Source organism: Pseudophryne corroboree, chromosome 3 (genome assembly GCF_028390025.1).
Source record: "Pseudophryne corroboree isolate aPseCor3 chromosome 3, aPseCor3.hap2, whole genome shotgun sequence".
Lineage (NCBI taxonomy): Eukaryota > Metazoa > Chordata > Amphibia > Anura > Myobatrachidae > Pseudophryne > Pseudophryne corroboree.
The window spans coordinates 703827435-703849176 of record NC_086446.1 but is presented as its reverse complement, the minus strand read 5'-3'; the positions used below and the strand labels follow the sequence as shown (position 1 = coordinate 703849176).

General features: G+C 47.5%; 1 protein-coding gene across 1 annotated transcript in view; it reads left to right on the top strand.

Moving 5' to 3' along the window:
- Positions 1-21742, top strand: part of LOC135057408 (alpha-2-macroglobulin-like) — a 315880-nt gene that overhangs the window by 38549 nt on the left and 255589 nt on the right. Inside the window, exons 5-6 of the mRNA XM_063963298.1 lie at positions 662-681; positions 2157-2326. Coding sequence (XP_063819368.1) covers positions 662-681; positions 2157-2326 — 190 coding nt within the window. The remainder of the gene's footprint in view (positions 1-661; positions 682-2156; positions 2327-21742) is intronic.

The following is a 21742-nucleotide window of genomic DNA, read 5'->3' as shown; positions in this document are numbered from 1 at the left end:
GCTCAGGAGAGCCCCTAGTGTGCACCCTTCTCGTTCGGGCACAGAGATCTAACTGAGGCTTGGAGGAGGGTCATAGGGGGAGGAGCCAGTGCACACCAGATAGTCCTAAAGCTTTCTTTAGATGTGCCCAGTCTCCTGCGGAGCCGCTATTCCCCATGGTCCTTACGGAGTCCCCAGCATCCACTTAGGACGTTAGAGAAATGTAATTTGCGGCATCAACCTTATGCCTGATCCTGCCTTAGTTTCAGTGCATTGACCCTGTAACATGTTATGGACGGCTAGTGACCTGGGTGTTACATGCGTGTGGATTAATAGATCGACAATGTTTTGGTTTACAGTCACTAGGTGGACACTATATATTTAACATGCATGAGCAAAGTCGACCTTTCATCTGTTGACCTTTTTTACCTGTTGACTTAATACGTTTTACCTGTTGACCATATGGTGTCAATTTAATGACTGTCGACCTAGACTTTGTCGATTTATCATCCGGATACCGTGTTACACTTCACCTACTGTTTGCAGAGATGACACATAGGTCTGTTATTCAAATCCCACTGTACAGAGATAAAGAGGAATGCTAATTTGCCATTCTAAATATTGTCATTGTTGTGTTTCCTCTTTTCGGTTCTTTGTGCTAACGCGTTCCTTTCTCTTTCAGTTTCCTGTGATTTATATTGAGGTAAGGAATATGCACATTTTTAGGACAGCAAGTTCAATTAACAATTTCTTAGCAATATTGAAATATCTTATATTTAATAAGCAGATATGCTTTTTAGGGTTGTCAACTGTTTGCGGACCATTTTATAAAACATTTTCTGATGGCCAGCCTTGTTATTGATCTGTTATTATGCCATTATAAAACGTCACCAATAGATTATATAGAAGCAGCATGGAGAATATTCATAAACACTCTGTGGCTCGAAATAAAAAGACCCAGAATACCCTGCTAGGCAAAGACTTAGCAGATCAACACCAGGAGACAAAAAGATTAAGTTGAACAAAGTAGAAGCAAGATCTGTATCTCACATCCACACGCATTACCTGCTCCAATTCATGGTTACAGGTCTATCTCCGGACTGCACTCACTCTGTGGAATGCCCTCCCGTGCACAATAAGACTTTCCTCTAATCTCCAAAGCTTTAAGTGTTTCCTGAAACCTTTCAGCATAGTAGCCATTGGGCTACTCTTTCACACATTATTCCAGACAGGGATCCTCCCAGGATAGTTTCCAGACAACATTGCTCCCAGTGTAAACTGTTAAAATGTCCCCCTCCCAGCTCAAGTCTGAATCATACTTGCCTACCTGATCCTCTCCATGAAAGAGAAAATGCTCTCTTCCTGGACTTTCCTGGTAATGTATGATTGCCATCACCTGTGGTGAGCTAGTTAATTGATAAGAAAGGTGTTTCACCACAGGTGATGGCAATCATACATTACCAGGAAAGTCCAGGAACAGAGCATTTTCTCCCTCATGGAGAGGGTCAGGTAGGCAAGTGTGGTCTCAATATTTTTCAAGTCCCACCCATTGGGAAGCAGAGAAGGGCATCTTTTCATACCTGAAAAAGAAAGAATGGCCTCGCAACAAAGGTGTATGCCCTTGTAGGAAACCACAACCTTACCAGCTCAGAGAGAATGGAGATGACCATGAGCTCACTGCTGTTCTCTGACTCAGTTTCCACTACACTGACACTCTTATGACTCTAGGGAGTCAATTCATGAAGCAGTGAAAAGAGTGGAGAAGTGAGTCAGTGGAGAAGTTTCCCATGGCAACCAATCAGTGTTGAGGTAACATTTATAAAGTGCCTTCTATAAAATTAAACGTAGCAACTGATTAGTTGCCATGGGCAACATCTCCACTGGCTCACTTCTCCACAATTTTCACTGTTTCATGACTAGACCCCTTGGGAGATGTACTAAGCCTTGAAAAGTGATAAATTTCATGGTGATAAAGTACCAGCCAATAAGCTCCTGTCATTTTTCAAACCCAGCCTGTAACATGGCAGTTAGTAGCTTATTGGCTAGGACTTTATCACTGTGAAATGTATCACGTTCAAGGCTTAGTACATCTTTGTTTTTGTCTGTGAGATCAGATGGCATCTCTCCAGTCCCCAATGATGGCATCCGCTCATTACTCATCTGCTTTAATTTTTTCTGGATCCTCACAGAAACCGTATTAGCCAATGGCTGAATGTGGGAACAAGTAGAGGAATAGCACAGGAATCCTTCCTTCTTGCTGCTGAACCCCTGCTGGGGACATACAGACTGGTCGCACAAAGGCTAAAGGGTGCACAGGTTGAGCAATCGTTTACTGTGGAGGAATATGGTAAATTTATTCTGACATTCAGTTTTAGGGGTCTATGTACTAAGCCATGCATGGTTCCAGTATGAATGGTCGACCATCTTATGGTCGACCACTATTGGTTGACATTGGCATGGTTGACATGGATGGAAATGGTGACACATGAAAGGTCGACGCATGAAAAGGTCAACATGAGGTTTTTTTACTTTTTTGGGTGTCGTTTTCTGCGTAAAGTGACGGGGAACCCCAATTAGTGCACCGCGTCCCCTCGCATGGCTCGCTTCGCTCACCATGCTTCGGGTAGATTACCGTTCCCAATCGTAGTCCACGTAAATCGGAAAGTATGGAAAAGTTCCCCAAAAGGAAAAAAAAATGTGAAAACGCTTGTCGACCTTTTCACGTGTCGACCTTTCACGTGTCGACCATTTTCACGTGTCGACCATGTGTCCATTTCGACCATGTCAATGTCGACCAATAGTGGTCGACCTAATGACTGTCGACCATCCAAACAGATACCGCCATGGATAGAGATAAAGTTGACAGAGATGAAGTACCAGCCAATCAGCTCCTAATTGTCATGTTACAGGATGTGTTTGAAATAATGACAGGAACTGGTTGGTTGGTACTTTATTTCTATTTCTAAAATTTCAGAAGTTATTTCCTCTGCAGTGACAATATAAATTTTCATTTATTTGAATTGCACTGTATTTAGACTAAATCATAGGTTCTCAAACTCGGTCCTCAGGACCCCACACAGTTAGAGATGTGCACCGGAAATTTTTCGGGTTTTGTGTTTTGGTTTTGGATTCGGTTCCGCGGCCGTGATTTGGATTCGGACGCGTTTTGCCAAAACCTCCCTGAATTTTTTTTGTCGGATTCGGGTGTTTTTTGGATTCGGGTGTTTTTTTTACAAAAAACCCTCAAAAACAGCTTAAATCATAGAATTTGGGGGTCATTTTGATCCCATAGTATTATTAACCTCAATAACCATAATTTACACTCATTTTCAGTCTATTCTGAACACCACACACCTCACAATATTATTTTTAGTCCTAAAATTTGCACCAAGGTCGCTGGATGGCTAAGCTAAGCGACACAAGTGGCCGACACAAACACCTGGCCCATCTAGGAGTGGCACTGCAGTGTCAGGCAGGATGGCACTTCAAAAAAATAGTCCCCAAACAGCACATGATTCAAAGAAAAAAAGAGGCGCACCAAGGACGCTGTGTGACTAAGCTAAGCGACACAAGTGGCCGACACAAACACCTGGCCCATCTAGGAGTGGCACTGCAGTGTCAGACAGGATGGCACTTCAAAAAAATTGTCCCCAAACAGCACATGATGCAAAGAAAAAAGAGGCGCACCAAGGTCGCTGTGTGACTAAGCTAAGCGACACAAGTGGCCGACATAAACACCTGGCCCATCTAGGAGTGGCACTGCAGTGTCAGACAGGATGGCACTTAAAAATATAGTCCCCAAACAGCACATGATGCAAAGAAAAATGAAAGAAAAAAGAGGTGCAAGATGGAATTGTCCTTGGGCCCTCCCACCCACCCTTATGTTGTATAAACAGGACATGCACACTTTAACGAACCCATCATTTCAGCGACAGGGTCTGCCACACGACTGTGACTGAAATGACTGGTTGGTTTGGGCCCCCACCAAAAAAGAAGCAATCAATCTCTCCTTTCACAAACTGGCTCTACAGAGGCAAGATGTCCACCTCATCATCATCCTCCGATTCCTCACCCCTTTCACTGTGTACATCCCCCTCCTCACAGATTATTAATTCGTCCCCACTGGAATCCACCATCTCAGGTCCCTGTGTACTTTCTGGAGGCAATTGTTGCTGGTGAATGTCTCCACGGAGGAATTGATTATAATTCATTTTGATGAACATCATCTTCTCCACATTTTCTGGAAGTAACCTCGTACGCCGATTGCTGACAAGGTGAGCGGCTGCACTAAACACTCTTTCGGAGTACACACTGGAGGGAGGGCAACTTAGGTAGAATAAAGCCAGTTTGTGCAAGGGCCTCCAAATTGCCTCTTTTTCCTGCCAGTATACGTACGGACTGTCTGACGTGCCTACTTGGATGCGGTCACTCATATAATCCTCCACCATTCTTTCAATGGTGACAGAATCATATGCAGTGACAGTAGACGACATGTCAGTAATCGTTGGCAGGTCCTTCAGTCCGGACCAGATGTCAGCACTCGCTCCAGACTGCTCTGCATCACCGCCAGCGGGTGGGCTCGGAATTCTTAGCCTTTTCCTCGCACCCCCAGTTGCGGGAGAATGTGAAGGAGGAGCTGTTGACGGGTCACGTTCCGCTTGACTTGACAATTTTCTCACCAGCAGGTCTTTGAACCTCTGCAGACTTGTGTCTGCTTGAAAGAGAGATACAACGTAGGTTTTAAATCTAGGATCGAGCACAGTGGCCAAAATGTAGTGCTCTGATTTCAACAGATTGACCACCCGTGAATCCTGGTTAAGCGAATTAAGGGCTCCATCCACAAGTCCCACATGTCTAGCGGAATCGCTCTGTTTTAGCTCCTCCTTCAATGTCTCCAGCTTCTTCTGCAAAAGCCTGATGAGGGTAATGACCTGACTCAGGCTGGCAGTATCTGAACTGACTTCATGTGTGGCAAGTTCAAAGGGTTGCAGAACCTTGCACAACGTTGAAATCATTCTCCACTGCGCTTGAGTCAGGTGCATTCCCCCTCCTTTGCCTATATCGTGGGCAGATGTATAGGCTTGAATGGCCTTTTGCTTCTCCTCCATCCTCTGAAGCATATAGAGGGTTGAATTCCACCTCGTTACCACCTCTTGCTTCAGATGATGGCAGGGCAGGTTCAGGACTGTTTGCTGGTGCTCCAGTCTTCGGCACGCGGTGGCTGAATGCCGAAAGTGGCCCGCAATTCTTCGAACCACCGACAGCATGTCTTGCACGCCCCTGTCATTTTTTAAATAATTCTGCACCACCAAATTCAATGTATGTGCAAAACATGGGACGTGCTGGAATTTGCCCAGATGTAATGCACGCACAATATTGGTGGCGTTGTCCGATGTCACAAATCCCCAGGAGAGTCCAATTGGGGTAAGCCATTCTGCGATGATGTTCCTCAGTTTCCGTAAGAGGTTGTCAGCTGTGTGCCTCTTATGGAAAGCGGTGATACAAAGCGTAGCCTGCCTAGGAACGAGTTGGCATTTGCGAGATGCTGCTACTGGTGCCGCCGCTGCTGTTCTTGCTGCGGGAGGCAATACATCTACCCAGTGGGCTGTCACAGTCATATAGTCCTGAGTCTGCACTGCTCCACTTGTCCACATGTCCGTGGTTAAGTGGACATTGGGTACAACTGCATTTTTAAGGACACTGGTGACTCTTTTTCTGACGTCTGTGTACATTTTCGGTATCACCTGCCTAGAGAAATGGAACCTAGATGGTATTTGGTACCGGGGACACAGTACCTCACTGAAGTCTCTAGTTGCCTGTGAATTAACGGTGGATACCGGACACACGTTTCTCACCACCCAGGCTGACAAGACCTGAGTTATCCGCTTTGCAGCAGGATGACTGCTGTGATATTTCATCTTCCTCCAAAGGACTGTTGGACAGTCAATTGCTTACTGGAAGTAGTACAAGTGGTCTTCCGACTTCCCCTCTGGGATGACGATCGACTCCCAGCAGCAACAACAGCAGTGCCAGCAGCAGTAGGTGTTACACTCAAGAATGCATCGGAGGAATCCCTGGCAGGAGAGGACTCGTCAGACTTGCCATTGACATGGCCTGCATGACTACTGGCTTTCCTGTGTAAGGTGGAAATTGACACTGAGGGAGTTGGTGGTGTGGTTTGCAGGAGCTTGGTTACAAGAGGAAGGGACTTAGTGGTCAGTGGACTGCTTCCACTGTCATCCAAAGTTTTTGAACTTGTCACTGACTTCTGATGAATGCGGTCCAGGTGACGTATAAGGGAGGATGTTCCTAGGTGGTTAACGTCCTTACCTCTACTTATTACAGCTTGACAAAGGCAACACATGGCTTGACACCTGTTGTCCGCATTTGTGTTGAAATAATTCCACACCGAAGAGGTGATTTTTTTTTGTATTTTGACCAGGCATGTCAATGGCCATATTCGTCCCACAGACAACAGGTGTCTCCCCGGGTGCCTGACTTAAACAAACCACCTAACGATCAGAATCCTCCTTGTCAATTTCCTCCCCAGCGCCAGCAACACCCATATCCTCATCCTGGTGTACTTCAACAGTGACATCTTCGATTTGACTATCAGGAACTGGACTGCAGGTGCTCCTTCCAGCACTTGCAGGGGGCGTGCAAATGGTGGAAGGCGCAAGCTCTTCCCGTCCAGTGTTGGGAAGGTCAGGCATCGCAACCGACACAATTGGACTCTCCTTGGGGATTTATGATTTAGAAGAACGCACAGTTCTTTGCTGTGCTTTTGCCAGCTTAAGTCTTTTCATTTTTCTAGTGAGAGGATGAGTGCTTCCATCCTCATGTGAATCTGAACCACTAGCCATGAACATAGGCCAGGGCCTCAGCCGTTCCTTGCCACTCGGTGTCGTAAATGGCATATTGGCAAGTTTACGCTTCTCATCAGACGCTTTCAATTTTGATTTTTGGGTCATTTTACTGAACTTTTGTTTTTTGGATTTTACATGCTCTCTACTATGACATTGGGCATCGGCCTTGGCAGACGACGTTGATGGCATTTCATCGTCTCGGCCATGACTAGTTTCAGCAGCTTCAGAACGAGGTGAAAGTGGATCTTGATCTTTCCCTATTTTAACCTACACATTTTTGTTCTCCATTTTTTAATGTGTGGAATTATATGCCAGTATCAATAGCAATGGCCTACTACTATATATACTGCGCACAACTGAAATGCACCACAGGTATGGATGGATAGTATACTTGACGACACAGAGGTAGGTAGAGCAGTGGCCTTCCGTACCGTACTGCTATATATACTGGTGGTCACTGTCAGCAAACTGCAAAACTAAAATGCACCACAGGTATAGAATCTAGATGGATAGTATACTTGACGACACAGAGGTAGGTAGAGCAGTGGCCTTCCGTACCGTACTGCTATATATACTGGTGGTCACTGTCAGCAAACTGCAAAACTAAAATGCACCATAGGTATAGAATCTAGATGGATAGTATACTTGATGACACAGAGGTAGGTAGAGCAGTGGCCTTCCGTACCGTACTGCAATATATACTGGTGGCCATTGTCAGCAAACTGCAAAACTAAAATGCACCACAGGTATAGAATCTAGATGGATAGTATACTTGACGACACAGAGGTAGGTAGAGCAGTGGCCTTCCGTACCGTACTGCTATATATACTGGTGGTCACTGTCAGCAAACTGCAAAACTAAAATGCACCACAGGTATAGAATCTAGATGGATAGTATACTTGACGACACAGAGGTAGGTAGAGCAGTGGCCTTCCGTACCGTACTGCTATATATACTGGTGGTCACTGTCAGCAAACTGCAAAACTAAAATGCACCACAGGTATAGAATCTAGATGGATAGTATACTTGACGACACAGAGGTAGGTAGAGCAGTGGCCTTCCGTACCGTACTGCTATATACTGGTGGTCACTGTCAGCAAAACTGTGCACTGTACTCCTCCTATATAATACTGCTGGTCCCCAGTCCCCACAATAAAGCAGTGTGAGCACAGATAAATGCAGCACACTGAGCACAGATATGGAGCGTTTTTCAGGCAGAGAACTGATAAAACTGGTGGTCACTGATCAGCAAAACTCTGCACTGTACTCCTCCTATATAATACAGCTGCTCCCCAGTCCCCACAATTAAGCAATAAGCACAAATATTTGCAGCAACATTAATAAACGGAGAGAACGCCAGCCACGTCCTCTCCCTAACATTTCCAATGCACGAGTGAAAATGGCGGCGACGCGCAGCTCCTTATATAGAATCCGAATCTCGCGAGAATCCGACAGCGGGATGATGACGTTCGGGCGCGCTTGGGTTAACCAAGCCATACGGGAGAATCCGAGTATGCCTCGGACCTGTGTAAAATGGGTAAAGTTCGGGGGGGTTCGGTTTCCGAGGAACCGAACCCGCTCATCACTGCACACAGTGCATGTTTTGCAGGTCTCCTCACAGAATCACAAGTGAAATAATGAGCTGCACCTGTGGGCCTTTTAAAATGTGTCAGTGAGCAATTAATACACCTGTGCACCTGCTGGGTTACCTGCAAAATATGCACTGTGTGGGATCCTGAGGACCGAGTTTGAGAACCTGTGGACTAAATCATAGGTCTGCAAACTCGGTCCTCATTACCCCACACAGTGCATGTTTTGCAGGTCTTCTCACAGAATCACAAGTGAAATAAATAATTAACTCCACCTGTGGACCTTTTAAAATGTGTCTGTGAGTAATTAATACACCTGTGCACCTGCTGGGTTACCTGTAAAACATGCACTGTGTGGGGTATTGAGGACCGAGTTTGCAGACCTATGGACTAGAGCACAGGTTCTCAAACTCGGTCCTCAGGACCCCACACAGTGCATGTTTTGCAGGTAACCCAGCAGGTGCACAGGTGTATTAATTACTCACTGCCACATTTTAAAAGGTCCACAGGTGGCGCTAATTATTTTACTTGTAATTCTGTGAGGAGACCTGCAAAACATGCACTGTGTGGGGTAATGAGGACCGAGTTTGAGAACCTGTGGACTAGAGCATGTTTTTTCTTAAGGTGCATACACACTGGCCGCTATATCGGCTGTTCTCTTGAACGCCTGATATATCGGTGGTACATCGGCCAGTGTGTACGAGTGATGTGTCTGTGAACTCCGTCATTCTCAGACATATCGCGTCAGCCCTGCTGCACAGCCGATGGCCAGTATACCATTAAATGTATTGGCCCGTCGGTGTGTGTGTATGGACGGTCAGCCGACCGCCCATACACAAGCTGCAGGAGCCAGCGGTGACTGACAGCTGAACTGGGTGGGCGTGTGTAAATGCCCGCCCAGTTCATGACGTCAGTCCCTGACGGATCGGGCAGTGTGTATGCTCAACACACTGCCTGATCCGGCTTTAAATATACAGTATCTGCAGATCAATTGATCTGCAGATATATCTGTAGGTGTGTACCCAGCATTAGTGTCTAACCTTCAACAATATCCATAAATTATATGAGTATAGATTGCCTTATAACCCTTACACCAGGGGCACATCTAGAGAGGAGGAGGCCCATGTGTAGGCTCCATTTGGGTCACCTCCTGTCTAGCCAGCGGCGCTGTAGCTCTGGGCACTAGGGCCACTAGGGGACTAAAAGTAGGTATAGCAAACAATTGGAGAACTATCAGCTTGGCTTTATATGTGTCCCAGACATTCTTCTATTTTTTCATCTGCCTCTCTCTAAGCTGCTCATTTCAGCTGCTTATCACTATGCAATGGCATCACCTCAGCTCTACTCTCTCTACAGCTCCAACTGTTACTCCCCCAACTGATCTTTTTGTAAATCAACAATGTTTTAAAATGACACAGGGGGTCATTCCGAGTTGATCGCTTGCTAGCTGTTTTTAGGAGCTGTGTGAACGCATAGTTGCCGCCCACCGGGGAGTGTATATTTGCTGTGCAAGGGTACGATTGCTTTTGCAGCCGAGAGATGCAAACACAATTTTTACAGTTTCTGAGTAGCTCAGAACTTACTCAGCCGCTGCGATCACTTCTGCCTGTTCAGTCCTGGAATTGACATCAGACACCCCCCCTGCAAACGCTTGGACACGCCTGCGTTTCTCCAACCACTCCTGGAAAACGGTCAGCTGACACCCAGAAACGTCTCCTACCTGGCTGTCAATCTCCTTGCGAACGGATTCGTTGTAGAATCCATCGCTAGGCACCAATCCGCTTTGCAATCGTACGACGCACCTGCGCATTGCAGTGCATATGCATGCGCAGTTTGGACCTGATCACTGCGCTGCAAAAATCTGCAGCGTGCGATCAGGTCGGAATGACCCCCACAGTGTTCAGCCCATTTCCAAAATGGCAACTGCAGGGTTTCATAGTAGCAATAGCTACAAAATAAAGGCCTAATTCAGGTCTGACCGCAGCAGCAAATTTGTTTGCTAATGGGCAAAACCATGTGCACTGCAGGGGGGGGGGGGGGCAGATATAACATGCAGAGGAAGTTAGATTTGGGTGTGGTATGTTCAAACTGAAATCTAAATTGCATTGTAAAAATAAAGCAGCCAGTATATACCCTGCACAGAAACAATATAACACACCCAAATCTAAAGGGCCCTACACATTGGCCGATCCGCCGCCGAGCTACCCGGCGGCGGAGGGGCAGTGATGGGGGGAGTGAAGTTTCTTCACTCCCCCCGTCACCCGGCTGCATTGAAGTGCAGGCAAATATGGACGAGATCGTCCATATTGGCCTGCATGCACAGCCGACGAGGGACCAGCGATAAACGAGCGCGGGTCCACGCATTGTTCATCGCTGGAGCCTCCACACTCAAAGATATGAACGGTATCTCGTTCATTTATGAACGAGATCGTTCATATCTTTGACTGATGTCGGCCAGTGTGTAGGGCCTATAACTCTCTCCTGTGACACCCACCAGGGTAAGTAGCAAGTAATTCTATAAAGCTAAGAGGGTCATTCTGAACTGAATGCTCGCTGCAGTTCTTCGCAGCGCAGCGTTCAGGTCAGAACTGCGCACGCACCGGCACCACAGTCCGCCGGCGCATGGCTGTCGTTGCCTAGCGATCGCCCCGGCCTGACTGACAGGCAGAGGCGGTCGCTGGGCGGGAGGGCGCAGTCCGGCCAATGCAGACGTAGCCGGACCGTGCGGGGGGCAGGCCGCAGTGGCTGCTTGATGTCACACGCAGCCGCTGCAACCCAGGGCAGCGACGGGTAACTCCCAGCCAGCCGCAGGAGCTGCGTTGGCCGGGAGATACTTTTCAAGAACAAAAGCATCGCCGCTGTGCGATGCTTTTGTACTTCTGCGGGCGGTGGGGGGGGGGGGGGGGTTGGCCTGACATGTGGGGCAGACTAGCCCTGTGCTGGGCGTCCCTCCACATGTCAGTGTAAGTGATCGTAGATGTGCTAAATTTAGCACAGCTACGATCAGGTCGGAATAACCCCCTAAGTCTCCACTGTAGCACACAATACAATGCAAATTCGGTTATAATACGTACAAATAATGATACAATTTTAGCGAAGGATGTTTTATTTCACTGGAATGCATCAGTTAAGCTTGTTACGCTGCAAAGAATTTAAATGATTATCATACTGAATTGCATAACAAGAACAATTACATTCAACATATGTATATAATTGCAATTACAGTTATAATATTTATACAATTGTGGCCCTTATAACCACTGGAAGCTATATAGTTTTGAGTGCACTTTAAAGGTCTACTTCCGGAGAATGGGGTGAACTCTAAATAGAATAAAATAAGCGTGAGCTAAAGTATATTGAACACCGCGGGTTCTGTTTATCCGAGCAGTTTTTCGGATTTTCCTTTGCTGTAAGCAATTCTTCTAAAGGGCCCTACAGACTGGGTGACCCGCTGCCAAGCTGCCCGACCTCCGATATGGCTGATGGGCGCCCCGGCGGCGAGGGGAAGGTGACGGGGCTCTTCACTCCCTCCGTCACCCGGCTCCACAGCAATGCATGCTAATATGGACAATCTCGTCCATATTGGCCTGCATGCAGAGGCGGAACTACCGGCAGTGCAGGCAGTGCACTGCACTGGGGCCCGCCTCTGTCCAGGGGCCCAAGCATGTAATGAGTCAAACTGACTCATTACATGCCGCTGTGCGCTGCAGGCAACCGCTGCCCGCAGCGCACAGCCGCCCGGAGATAGGAGCTGAGCAGCGGTACAGACGGGGGAAGGAGGAGGGAGCCGGAGGACGGAGCCGCAGCAGCGCTTTGTTACTGGTGGAGGCGCTGCTGCTGCTGCTCCTCTGCTTCCCTATAGGCTGTCTTCCGAGAACAGCCTATAGGGAAGCAGAGGGGCAGCAGCAGCAGCGCCTCCACCAGTAACAAAGCGCTGCTGCGGCTCCGTCCTCCGGCTCCCTCCTCCTCATTCTCTACTGCCCGGGAATCGTCGTCTGACGCAGCTGCACCGAGGAGCCTGAGGGTAAGTATAATTCTTCTTTCTTTCTTTCTTTCTTTCTTTCTTTCTTTCTTTCTTTCTTTTTCTTTCCTTCTTTCTTTCTTGTGCCTGCCTGCCGCAATGTGTAAAAAGGGGGGACTACCTGCCGCAATATGTAAAAAGGGGGGACTGCCTGCCGCACTGTGTAAAAAGGGGGGACTGCCTGCCGCAATGTGTAAAAAGGGGGGACTACCTGCCGCAATGTGTAAAAAGGGGGGACTGCCTGCCGCAATGTGTAAAAAGGGGGGACTACCTGCCGCAATGTGTAAAAAGGGGGGACTGCCTGCCGCAATGTGCAAAAAGGGGGGACTGCCTGCCGCACTGTGTAAAAAGGGGGGACTGCCTGCCGCAATGTGTAAAAAGGGGGGACTACCTGCCGCAATGTGTAAAAAGGGGGGACTGCCTGCCACTATGTGTAAAAAGGGGAATCTGCCTGCCGTAATGTGTAAAAATGGGGACGCTGTCTGCCGTAATGTGTAACAAGGGCACGCTGTCTGCCGTAATGTGTAAAAAGGGCACGCTGTCTGCCGTAATGTGTAACAAGGGCACGCGGTCTGCCGTTATGTGTAAAAAGGGGTAATCTGCCCGACGCTATGTGTAAAAATGGGGAATCTGCCTGCCGTAATGTGTAAAAAAGGGGGGCTGCCTGACGCTATGTGTAAAAATGGGGAATCTGCCTGCTGCTATGTGTAAAAAGGAGGAATCTGCCTGCCGTAATGTGTAAAAATGGGGACGCTGTCTGCCGTAATGTGTAACAAGGGCACGCTGTCTGCCGTAATGTGTAACAAGGGCACGCTGTCTACCGTAATGTGTAAAAAGGGCACGCTGTCTGCCGTAATGTGTAACAAGGGCACGCGGTCTGCCGTTATGTGTAAAAAGGGCACGCTGTCTGCCGTTATGTGTAAAAAGGGCACGCTGTCTGCTGTAATGTGTAAAAAGAGGAATCTGTTCGCTGTAAGGTGTAAAAGGGTCTCTACCTGGTGTAGTGGTGCTACTGTGCGGCGTAATTTGAATAATGGAGACTACTGTGTTGGTATTATTTTGTGGCCACACCCCTTCCCCACGAAGCCACGCCACTATGTATTTTTGCGCGCGCCTACGGCGCGCACTGCCCCCGGGGTGGACTTGGATGGGGGGGGGGGGGGGGGGGGCCAAAGCATTTTGTCGCACCTGGGCCCACCGCTTGCTTGTTCCGCCACTGCCTGCATGCATAAGCGATGGGGCACCAACAATTAAAGAGTGCGAGGCTGAGCATCGTTAATTGTTGGTGCCTACACACTGCATGATATGAACAAGTTCTTGTTCATTAATGAATGACAACGTTCATATTGTGCAGTGAGATCTGCCAGTGTGTGGGGCCCATAAGATGTAACAATCCTTCCTTTGTTGGGTAACAATGATAATATTTGGTGGCATAGTATCCTTCTAAATGATCTCTGTGTAACTGCATAGCTTTGTGTATCTGCTAATGACAGTCTGCTAATGATCAGACCAATGGATGTAAGCCTGTGTTCCCTCTAATAAACGCTGGCGTTGACATCCACGTACCTCTCTTAGGAAACAACTCTTGATAATTAAGCTATTACTGCACCAGTAGTCTATGAATGAGTCATTGCTAGCCATTAATGATATGGGTACTTTATGCTGTTGGATGAACTGACGAGTAAAGAGTACTTTGTAGGTGGCTTTAGTGTCTATACCTCTGAAGAAATGTTACTTTATTCCTACTCCTTTGCCTGTGTGATTCAGTTTACTTGCAACAAGAATAAAGTTTATTCAGCTGGACAGCAATTTACAGTACAGGCAGTGCCGTAACTAGGTGTGTGCCGGCGGTGCCTGGCACACAGTGCATGTGCACTGAGCGCACAGGACCGCCAGCAACATCTGCAGGTCCGCGCAGCTCAGTGTGTCCGTGGAAGTTACCTTTGCTGCAGCGCCCGTCAGCGGCAGATGAGGATGCCGGGTGAAGTTGCTGTTTGTACTTTCCTCCTCCTCCTCTGCCAGGCCACCAATCAGTGCTTGCCGTATAGTTGGTTTCCTAAAAGGGGGCATGGCCAGGGGTCCGTGATTAGGCCACACCCCCAACTTTGCCTGTTTGGTCTCTAGTGTCTGCTCTCTGCATCATCCCACTCGGCTCTCCTGGAGGTAACACACAGTGTGAACGGGAGGGTGCGGAGAGTGAGTGTGTGTGTGGGTGGATTGGGGGAACAACAAACTGTATGTGTAGGGGACAGGCTGTGTGTGTGTGTAGTGACTGGAAGGGACAGGCTGTGCATATGTGTGTGTGCTCCGTAACCTAGGTATGTGCCAGTGGTACCTGGCACACAGTGCATATGCACTGTGGGCGCACACCACTGGCAACACCCGCTGGCCCGCTCCGCCAACGCACTGTGTTGGGTCCGCCCAGCCACTGTACCACACCGCACCACACTGCCACTCAGCTGCAGCCACCTCTCTCACATAAAGCCGGATAACGCTGCAGCTTGTCCGCCCCTTCTCCCTGCTCCCCCTGTCTTCTAGGAGAGATTACGTCTCTCCCAGCCGGCCCCTAGCCCACCCACAGTGCCCTGCGAAGAGCCACAGTGTAGGGCAGGAAGGACAAGAGGAGCAAACATAAGTATAACACTCTCTGTTTCTCTCTCTCTCTCTAATTCTCTTTGTAAAAAGGGACTCTGCCTGCCATAATGTGTAAAAAGTAGACTCTGCCTGCCATAATATGTAAAAAGGAGGACTCCTTTTGTACAGGATGCCTGCCGTAATGTATAAAAAGGGGGACTCTGCTGATGTACTGTGTAAAAGGGGACTCTACCTGCCGTAATTTGTAAAAGGGGACTCTACCTGCCTTACTGTGTAACAGGGGACTCTACCTGCCGTAATGTGTAAATGGGGACTCTACCTGCCGTACTGAGCAAAAGGGGACTCTATCTGCCGTAATGTGCGATAGGGGCTCTACCTGGAGTAAGGGTGCAAAATGAGGCTTTACCTGGCGTAATGTGTAAAATGGGATCTACCTGGTATAGTGTGTGTAAGTGGAATAATTTAAATAATGGAGACTACTGTAAAGCGTAATATGAATTGCTATTATTTTGTGGCCACATCCCTACCCCTATATTTTTTGCGCTCGCCTATGGCGCGCACTGGCCCTATTTTAAATATGGGGGGTCGCCGATGCTGTTTCTTGCACACAGCACTAAAATGTCTAGTTAAGGCACTGATGGGCAAATGTATTAAGCTGGAGAAGGCATAAGGAAGTGATAAACCAGTGATATGTGCAAGGTGATAAAGGCACCAGCCAATCAGCTCCAATATGTAAATTAACAGTTAGGATCTGATTGGCTGGTGCCTTTATCACCTTGCACATATCACTGGTTTATCACTTCCTTATGCCTTCTCCAGGTTAATACATCTGCCACTGAGTACAGGTGGGGGTTGCTGTGTAGCACTAGCTCAACTTTGCATGCGCTCTGCCTCTGTCCCTATTCTCTAGTACTGTAGCTCTGATTACTGTGTCCGGACACTGGGAACAACCACTCTGCACAAGTTAGATGAGCAGCACTCCTGCACACTGCCAGCCATCAGAGGCGTATCTTGGGTAGGGCGAGTGGGGCACGTGCCCTGGGCGCCTTGGCAGGCCCAGGAGAGGGGGGCGCCGCCGCCGGCCAAGGCATCATGCCCCACTCGCCCCCGTCAACCCGAAATGTGAGGGGAGGAGAGCGCACCGTATCTCCCTCCCCTCACCGCCGCTGAATGCCCTAGCAGCGCTGCTGTGTCCGGTCTCCGGCGTTAGCCAATCAGAGCTTGCGGACCGGCTCCTGATTGGCTGCCGGTCCGCGACCTCTGATTGGCTAGCGAACCGGCGCCAGATAGCCTCCGGAGACCTGGAGCGGAGAGGGGAAGGAGAGGCGCTGCGCTGCGCTCTCCTCCCCTCACATATCAACAACACTGGCACTGTGGGGCATGTATCTGGCACTGTGGGGCAATGTATCTGGCACTGTGGGGCAATGTATCCGGCACTGTGGGGCATGTATCCGGCACTGTGGGGCATGTATCCGGCACTGTGGGGCAATGTAACTGGCACTGTGGGGCAATGTAACTGGCTCTGTGGGGCAATGTAACTGGCACTGTGGGGCATGTATCTGGCACAGTGGGGCATGTATCTGGCACTGTGGGGCATGTATCTGGCACTGTGGGGCATGTAACTTGTCAAAGTCAGAAAAATATCATGCTACACGTTGCCATATATTCACCTCATGCGCGTGCCTGCTGCACGTGCACATTCTCTCCCGTGCGTGCGGATACTCGCAGCCGCGTGATGGTGCCTCGGCCATGCGCTCGAGCGCGTGGTATGTGCATTTACGGTAGAGTTTGTGTGCGTCTCAATCGTTAAATAATAAAACCAAATAGTATGTTTTATAGATAATGTTCCCCTTAATAATGACTGTAAGTTTGTTTAATGTAAATGGTCGCTGGACAGAGGAATTCCTCTTTGTATGGTACGGAGGGTCAGACAGGGTTTGAACAGCTGTGTCTGGTACCTAACTAAAGAACATTTTAATAGCAACAATCCGGTGTTGGTTAGGTAAAGATTAATCGCTCCTGCGTATAGTTATGGCCATTAGTAGATTCTGGACATTTCATATATTTGCGATTCATTACACATGCGGCGGGAATCTTCAGATTCCCTCCCACTTGAGCAGTTTGATATAGTCACAGCCCACCTGTTCAAACTAACCTATGACCTTTTGTTATGATGCGAGGAGACATTCCTGTGTCCAATGAACAATGAGATTATAGGTCCCTTTGTAGTATACTGTACTCAGTGTATATAAGATCAGCCAGCCTGGGCAGCTCCCTCACTCTCTCCACAAACGGTTTTCATATTGACTAACTCGGAGCTGATACCAGGCTGCGCAGCGATCATTCCCAGTGTGTGTAAGTAATTCTCTGTAATCATCTCGCTCTTTGTTTGTATTGGCCATTCCCTCTCTCTCTGTTATAGTATAAGTTTGTGACGCTATTGTATATTTTCTGTCTAGATATTCTGTTAGAATTATATGTTAGCTTGTAGTGTATGACTTGTAACTGTTTCCCCTTTTCAATATAACTAAAAGCTTGTTAGTAAAGGTGTTGGAACCTTAGCGCGGTATCGTGTGTTCATTACATTGCAGAGGGTAATAGGAGCGTCTCGATCGCTCAAACAGCTTTAGTGTTAATTAGGTTAAGCAGCGTTATATCGCTACAGTGTTTCCGTACAAGGTTTACAGCATAAGAGTATCCTTTCTGTGTGTTACATTCAAGGTTTACTGATTGTCATCTTGTTAGCGTCTGCGCCGCTCGTGATCTCCTCGTGGTCTCGAGCGTCCGCTACGCTGGTAGCGTAGCAATACGGTAGTCGCTCGCCTATAGCGTGCTCGACACCAAGCGTAAGCTGTGAGCAAGCGTGCCGCATGTGCGTCTCGATCACGGCCGAGCGTATGTTACGCTAAGTGCGTACCCTTACGGTACCCCATACGCCAATTGCGTATTAAGTCTCTTACCCATATAGTGAAGGTTATAAGGTAATCAAAATCAGCAGTTTCAATTGGCTGCTCGTCCGTCCTCCACATATCCGCACTAGCGAAAACAAACGTTATCTGTCAGCAAGGGCGGGAAGGCAGTATCCCTTCGTATCGGGATACAGTAGTACTGGCTAGATAAGCGTCTGTTTCGCTACGTTGAAGGAGTGCTGGTGGAATCCGGAACCGGAGGTAAGAACAATACGCTAGTGTCTTTTAAAACTGTTTATTTCTGTTTTGCGTACACACGCACGCACACACCTGTATTTCTTTTCACTTGTGTATTTTCACATATCACTTTCCTGGTTGCCATTTCACAATTGATAACGTGCTGAGAAAGATTTGTTGCTATTGGTAGTTAAAGAGTAAAAATAATACGTTAAGGAGTAATTTGTAATACACGCGCACGGCTTGCCTAAGATACAAGGAAGTTTGGTGTGGTGTTCAGTAGATGATTACAGTTAAAGATCATCTACATTGATATAAACGTGTTAATTGTATTTCTGTGGATATACCTGGCTGGCATACACGTGTCTCTAACAAAGGGCGGGACTAGTGTACGCGACGCAAGGGCCGACGCACAAAGCGTATATTACGCAACGGAGCGTCTGGGTACGCCCACATAATACAAATCACACGATAGTATTGTTTTAATTAGGCGATAAGGAGGCAACGCGAAAATAGCGCAAATCGATCTCAGTGTCCAAAATTTTAAGCTAATAGATCCTTCTCTAGTTGTAACTCCTCGGGATTAGCCTGCGATACTGAATGAAAGGGATTTCTGCGCAGAAACGAAAGTAAAGAGTATATGAGGTGAAAGAGTGTGTATACATATATATAAGTTTCTAATTTTTTGGGTTGAACCAAGGAAATCATTGAGTTCTCGTGAAGGTACATACGTGTAAGTGACTGCATGGTGGCTTGGGAGGCATCCCTTGTTAAACATTTAAAAAAGAGCATTAGAGTATAGAGGACCAGGAGGTCTACTGTAGCACAGACCAGGAGGTCCAGACAGACCAGGAGGTCCAGGTACAGCAGACTAAGAAGTCCGCCATAGATAAAGAGTAAAGGAGCACAACACCAGGAAGGGTTGGTGCGGTACCCATATAGGCCATTAAGCTCAGGCTGAAGGAATTCGCAGCCACAATTTTCGATTCCACTGGTCGCTCCGCACATAAGATTAGTTGCTTATGTGCAGAACGATTGTACCGCACGTAATTGTGTGCATTAGTTAGTAACTTGACCCAGTACCATTTGCGTACGCTAGAGGGGTCATAAACGCTATTTGTACATTCTAACGTGATTTGTGTAATTTTTTTATTTTAAGGGAAGTTCGCTAGTCACTTGGGAACTATCCAACAACCAATAGTTACTGGAAAGGGTTAAGTGCTCTTCGGATCACACCCACATGTTCCAGTAAATAGAGGTTCAGGTCGCAGGGGCCCTAGGTCGAGTACGCCAGCGCTAGAGCAGCGTGTGGGCATATTGGTCGACGTGGGCGAGTGAGTGGAGTACTCTGTAAACTGCCACCGCCGGCCTACCCCGGACATCTTGGTTTTTGTAAGGGTTCTCATTAAATCTGCAAAGAGACGGATCAACCATTATGATTATTTACAGTTATGGCAACAGGAAGGTGAAATACAAAGAGGATTGGCTCAAGCGGGTGGATCTAACCCTATCAGAAAACTGATAGCCACCGCGCCACCACCACCATACATAACGGGAGAGAGGGTGGTTGCAGAGAATGGCACACTGGTGAATGATAAACATGCACTTAGTAACTGTATAAATGTTAAGCCTAATGTAACCAAGATTGTTGATGCTAATGTTAACCCGTGCAAGCTGTACCCTGTTTTAAACTTTCCCCAGGATTGTGACCAAGAGGATGAACCAACAACAATATCGGCACTCTCTCTAGCAGCCACCATAGCAGAAACAACAGTGGGTACGGCCCAACCCGTAAGATTAGTATCAAAGGCCCCTAGTGGAGGGACAGGTGAGATCGTATCAGCTGGTAAGTACGGCACCATACAATATACTGAAACCATTTCACCACATGCTGTAGAATCTACTCAGAATGATGTTATTGGACTTAATCCTGTTAGGGTAATTGCAGTGCCAAATGGGAAAACTGACACTTCAGGAGTCACTCCTCTCAGACACATTGCCATGCACTGCCCCTTTTCCCGAATGGAATTAAGATCAATGGTGTCTGAATTCCCTGATCCTAGGAAAGATCTAGTTGCAAGCCAGGAATACATTAGAGAGCTAGGAAATACTGTGGAGCCCAATAACAAAGACTGGCAGATATTGCTGAGGGCATGTATACCCTCCAATGTCGACTCAGTGAAATTTTTAGCTGACTGTGAATTAGATGAGGATGTACCCCTTACGGATGTGTACAACCAAGATAATGTAAAGAGAATAAATTTACAGTTAAAAGAGTATTTTCCAGCTGTTGTCAAATGGAACAAAATTTTCTCCATCAAACAGAAAGAGGGAGAAACAGCAGCTGATTATTTTCATTGGGCACTACAGGATATGGCTAAGTATACAGGCATAGAAGACATTAAGACAAATGTGAATCATAGAGAAGTAGCAGTATCTGTGTTAATGGATGGTTTAAAGGAAGTATTGAAGACGAGGGTACAGACCACCCAACCATGTTGGCGAGGTCTGTTGGTGGCTACTTTGAGAGAGGCCGCTATTGATCATGATCGGAATATCACCAGACACAGGGAGTCGCAGAGTGATAAGTTAATGGCCGTAAGTATGCAGGCCCTGACCACCAGGCAACCTCTGTATAAATCTCCGACCCCTGTGGGTAAGTCAAATGTGGTAACTTGTTATTACTGTCATAAAGAGGGACATTTTGCACGAGACTGTAGATCAAAGAATGCACAAAAATCATATCAACCCCCTAGACAACGACATGACACACGAAATTGGGATCAAGGACCGCAGAGACGGAGTTATGAGCCACACGCAGGGGAAACAAAAAGGTATCCCCCAAAAAGAGACTGGCAAGTCACTGATAGATCCCATTTACCCCCTTCACAGGTAATAGCTGCCAGCGCAATGCAGGGAAGCCACAACGCACCATAGGGGCGAGGCCACACCTGTAATCTGCAGCCAGTGAAATTAATTGCGAACCTTGGAAGTGAACCCGAGGTCACAATTGATGTAGCTGGTAAATCTCTAAATTTCCTTGTAGATACGGGGGCGGCCAAGTCAGTGATAAATTCGACCGTGGGCATGAGAACCACTGGTAAAACAATTCCAGCCATGGGAGTAACAGGAGTAGTACAGCACTACCCTTTAAGCAAACCTGCAGAGATTACGATAGGGCCTTTGCATACCAAGCATTCTTTCCTGCTGGCTGCATCGGCTCCGACTAATCTCTTAGGGAGAGATTTACAGTGCAAAATGGGATGCGTCATATACTGTACTCCTGAAGGTGTGTTCTTGGATATACCCGAAAACCACGCTCAGGAAGCGCAGGATATGCTAGACTCCCCAACAAGATTAATGTCACACACTGTTGTTGTAAATAGGTGTCCGTCCAAGGTAGAGGAAATGATTTCCCAGATACCGGAATCACTTTGGACCAAGGATGGACAAGACACTGGATTGATGGCAAACGTAGCCCCAGTAGTTGTGCAAGTAAAAGATGGTAGGATAGCTCCAAAAATCCCACAATATCCTCTGAAGCCA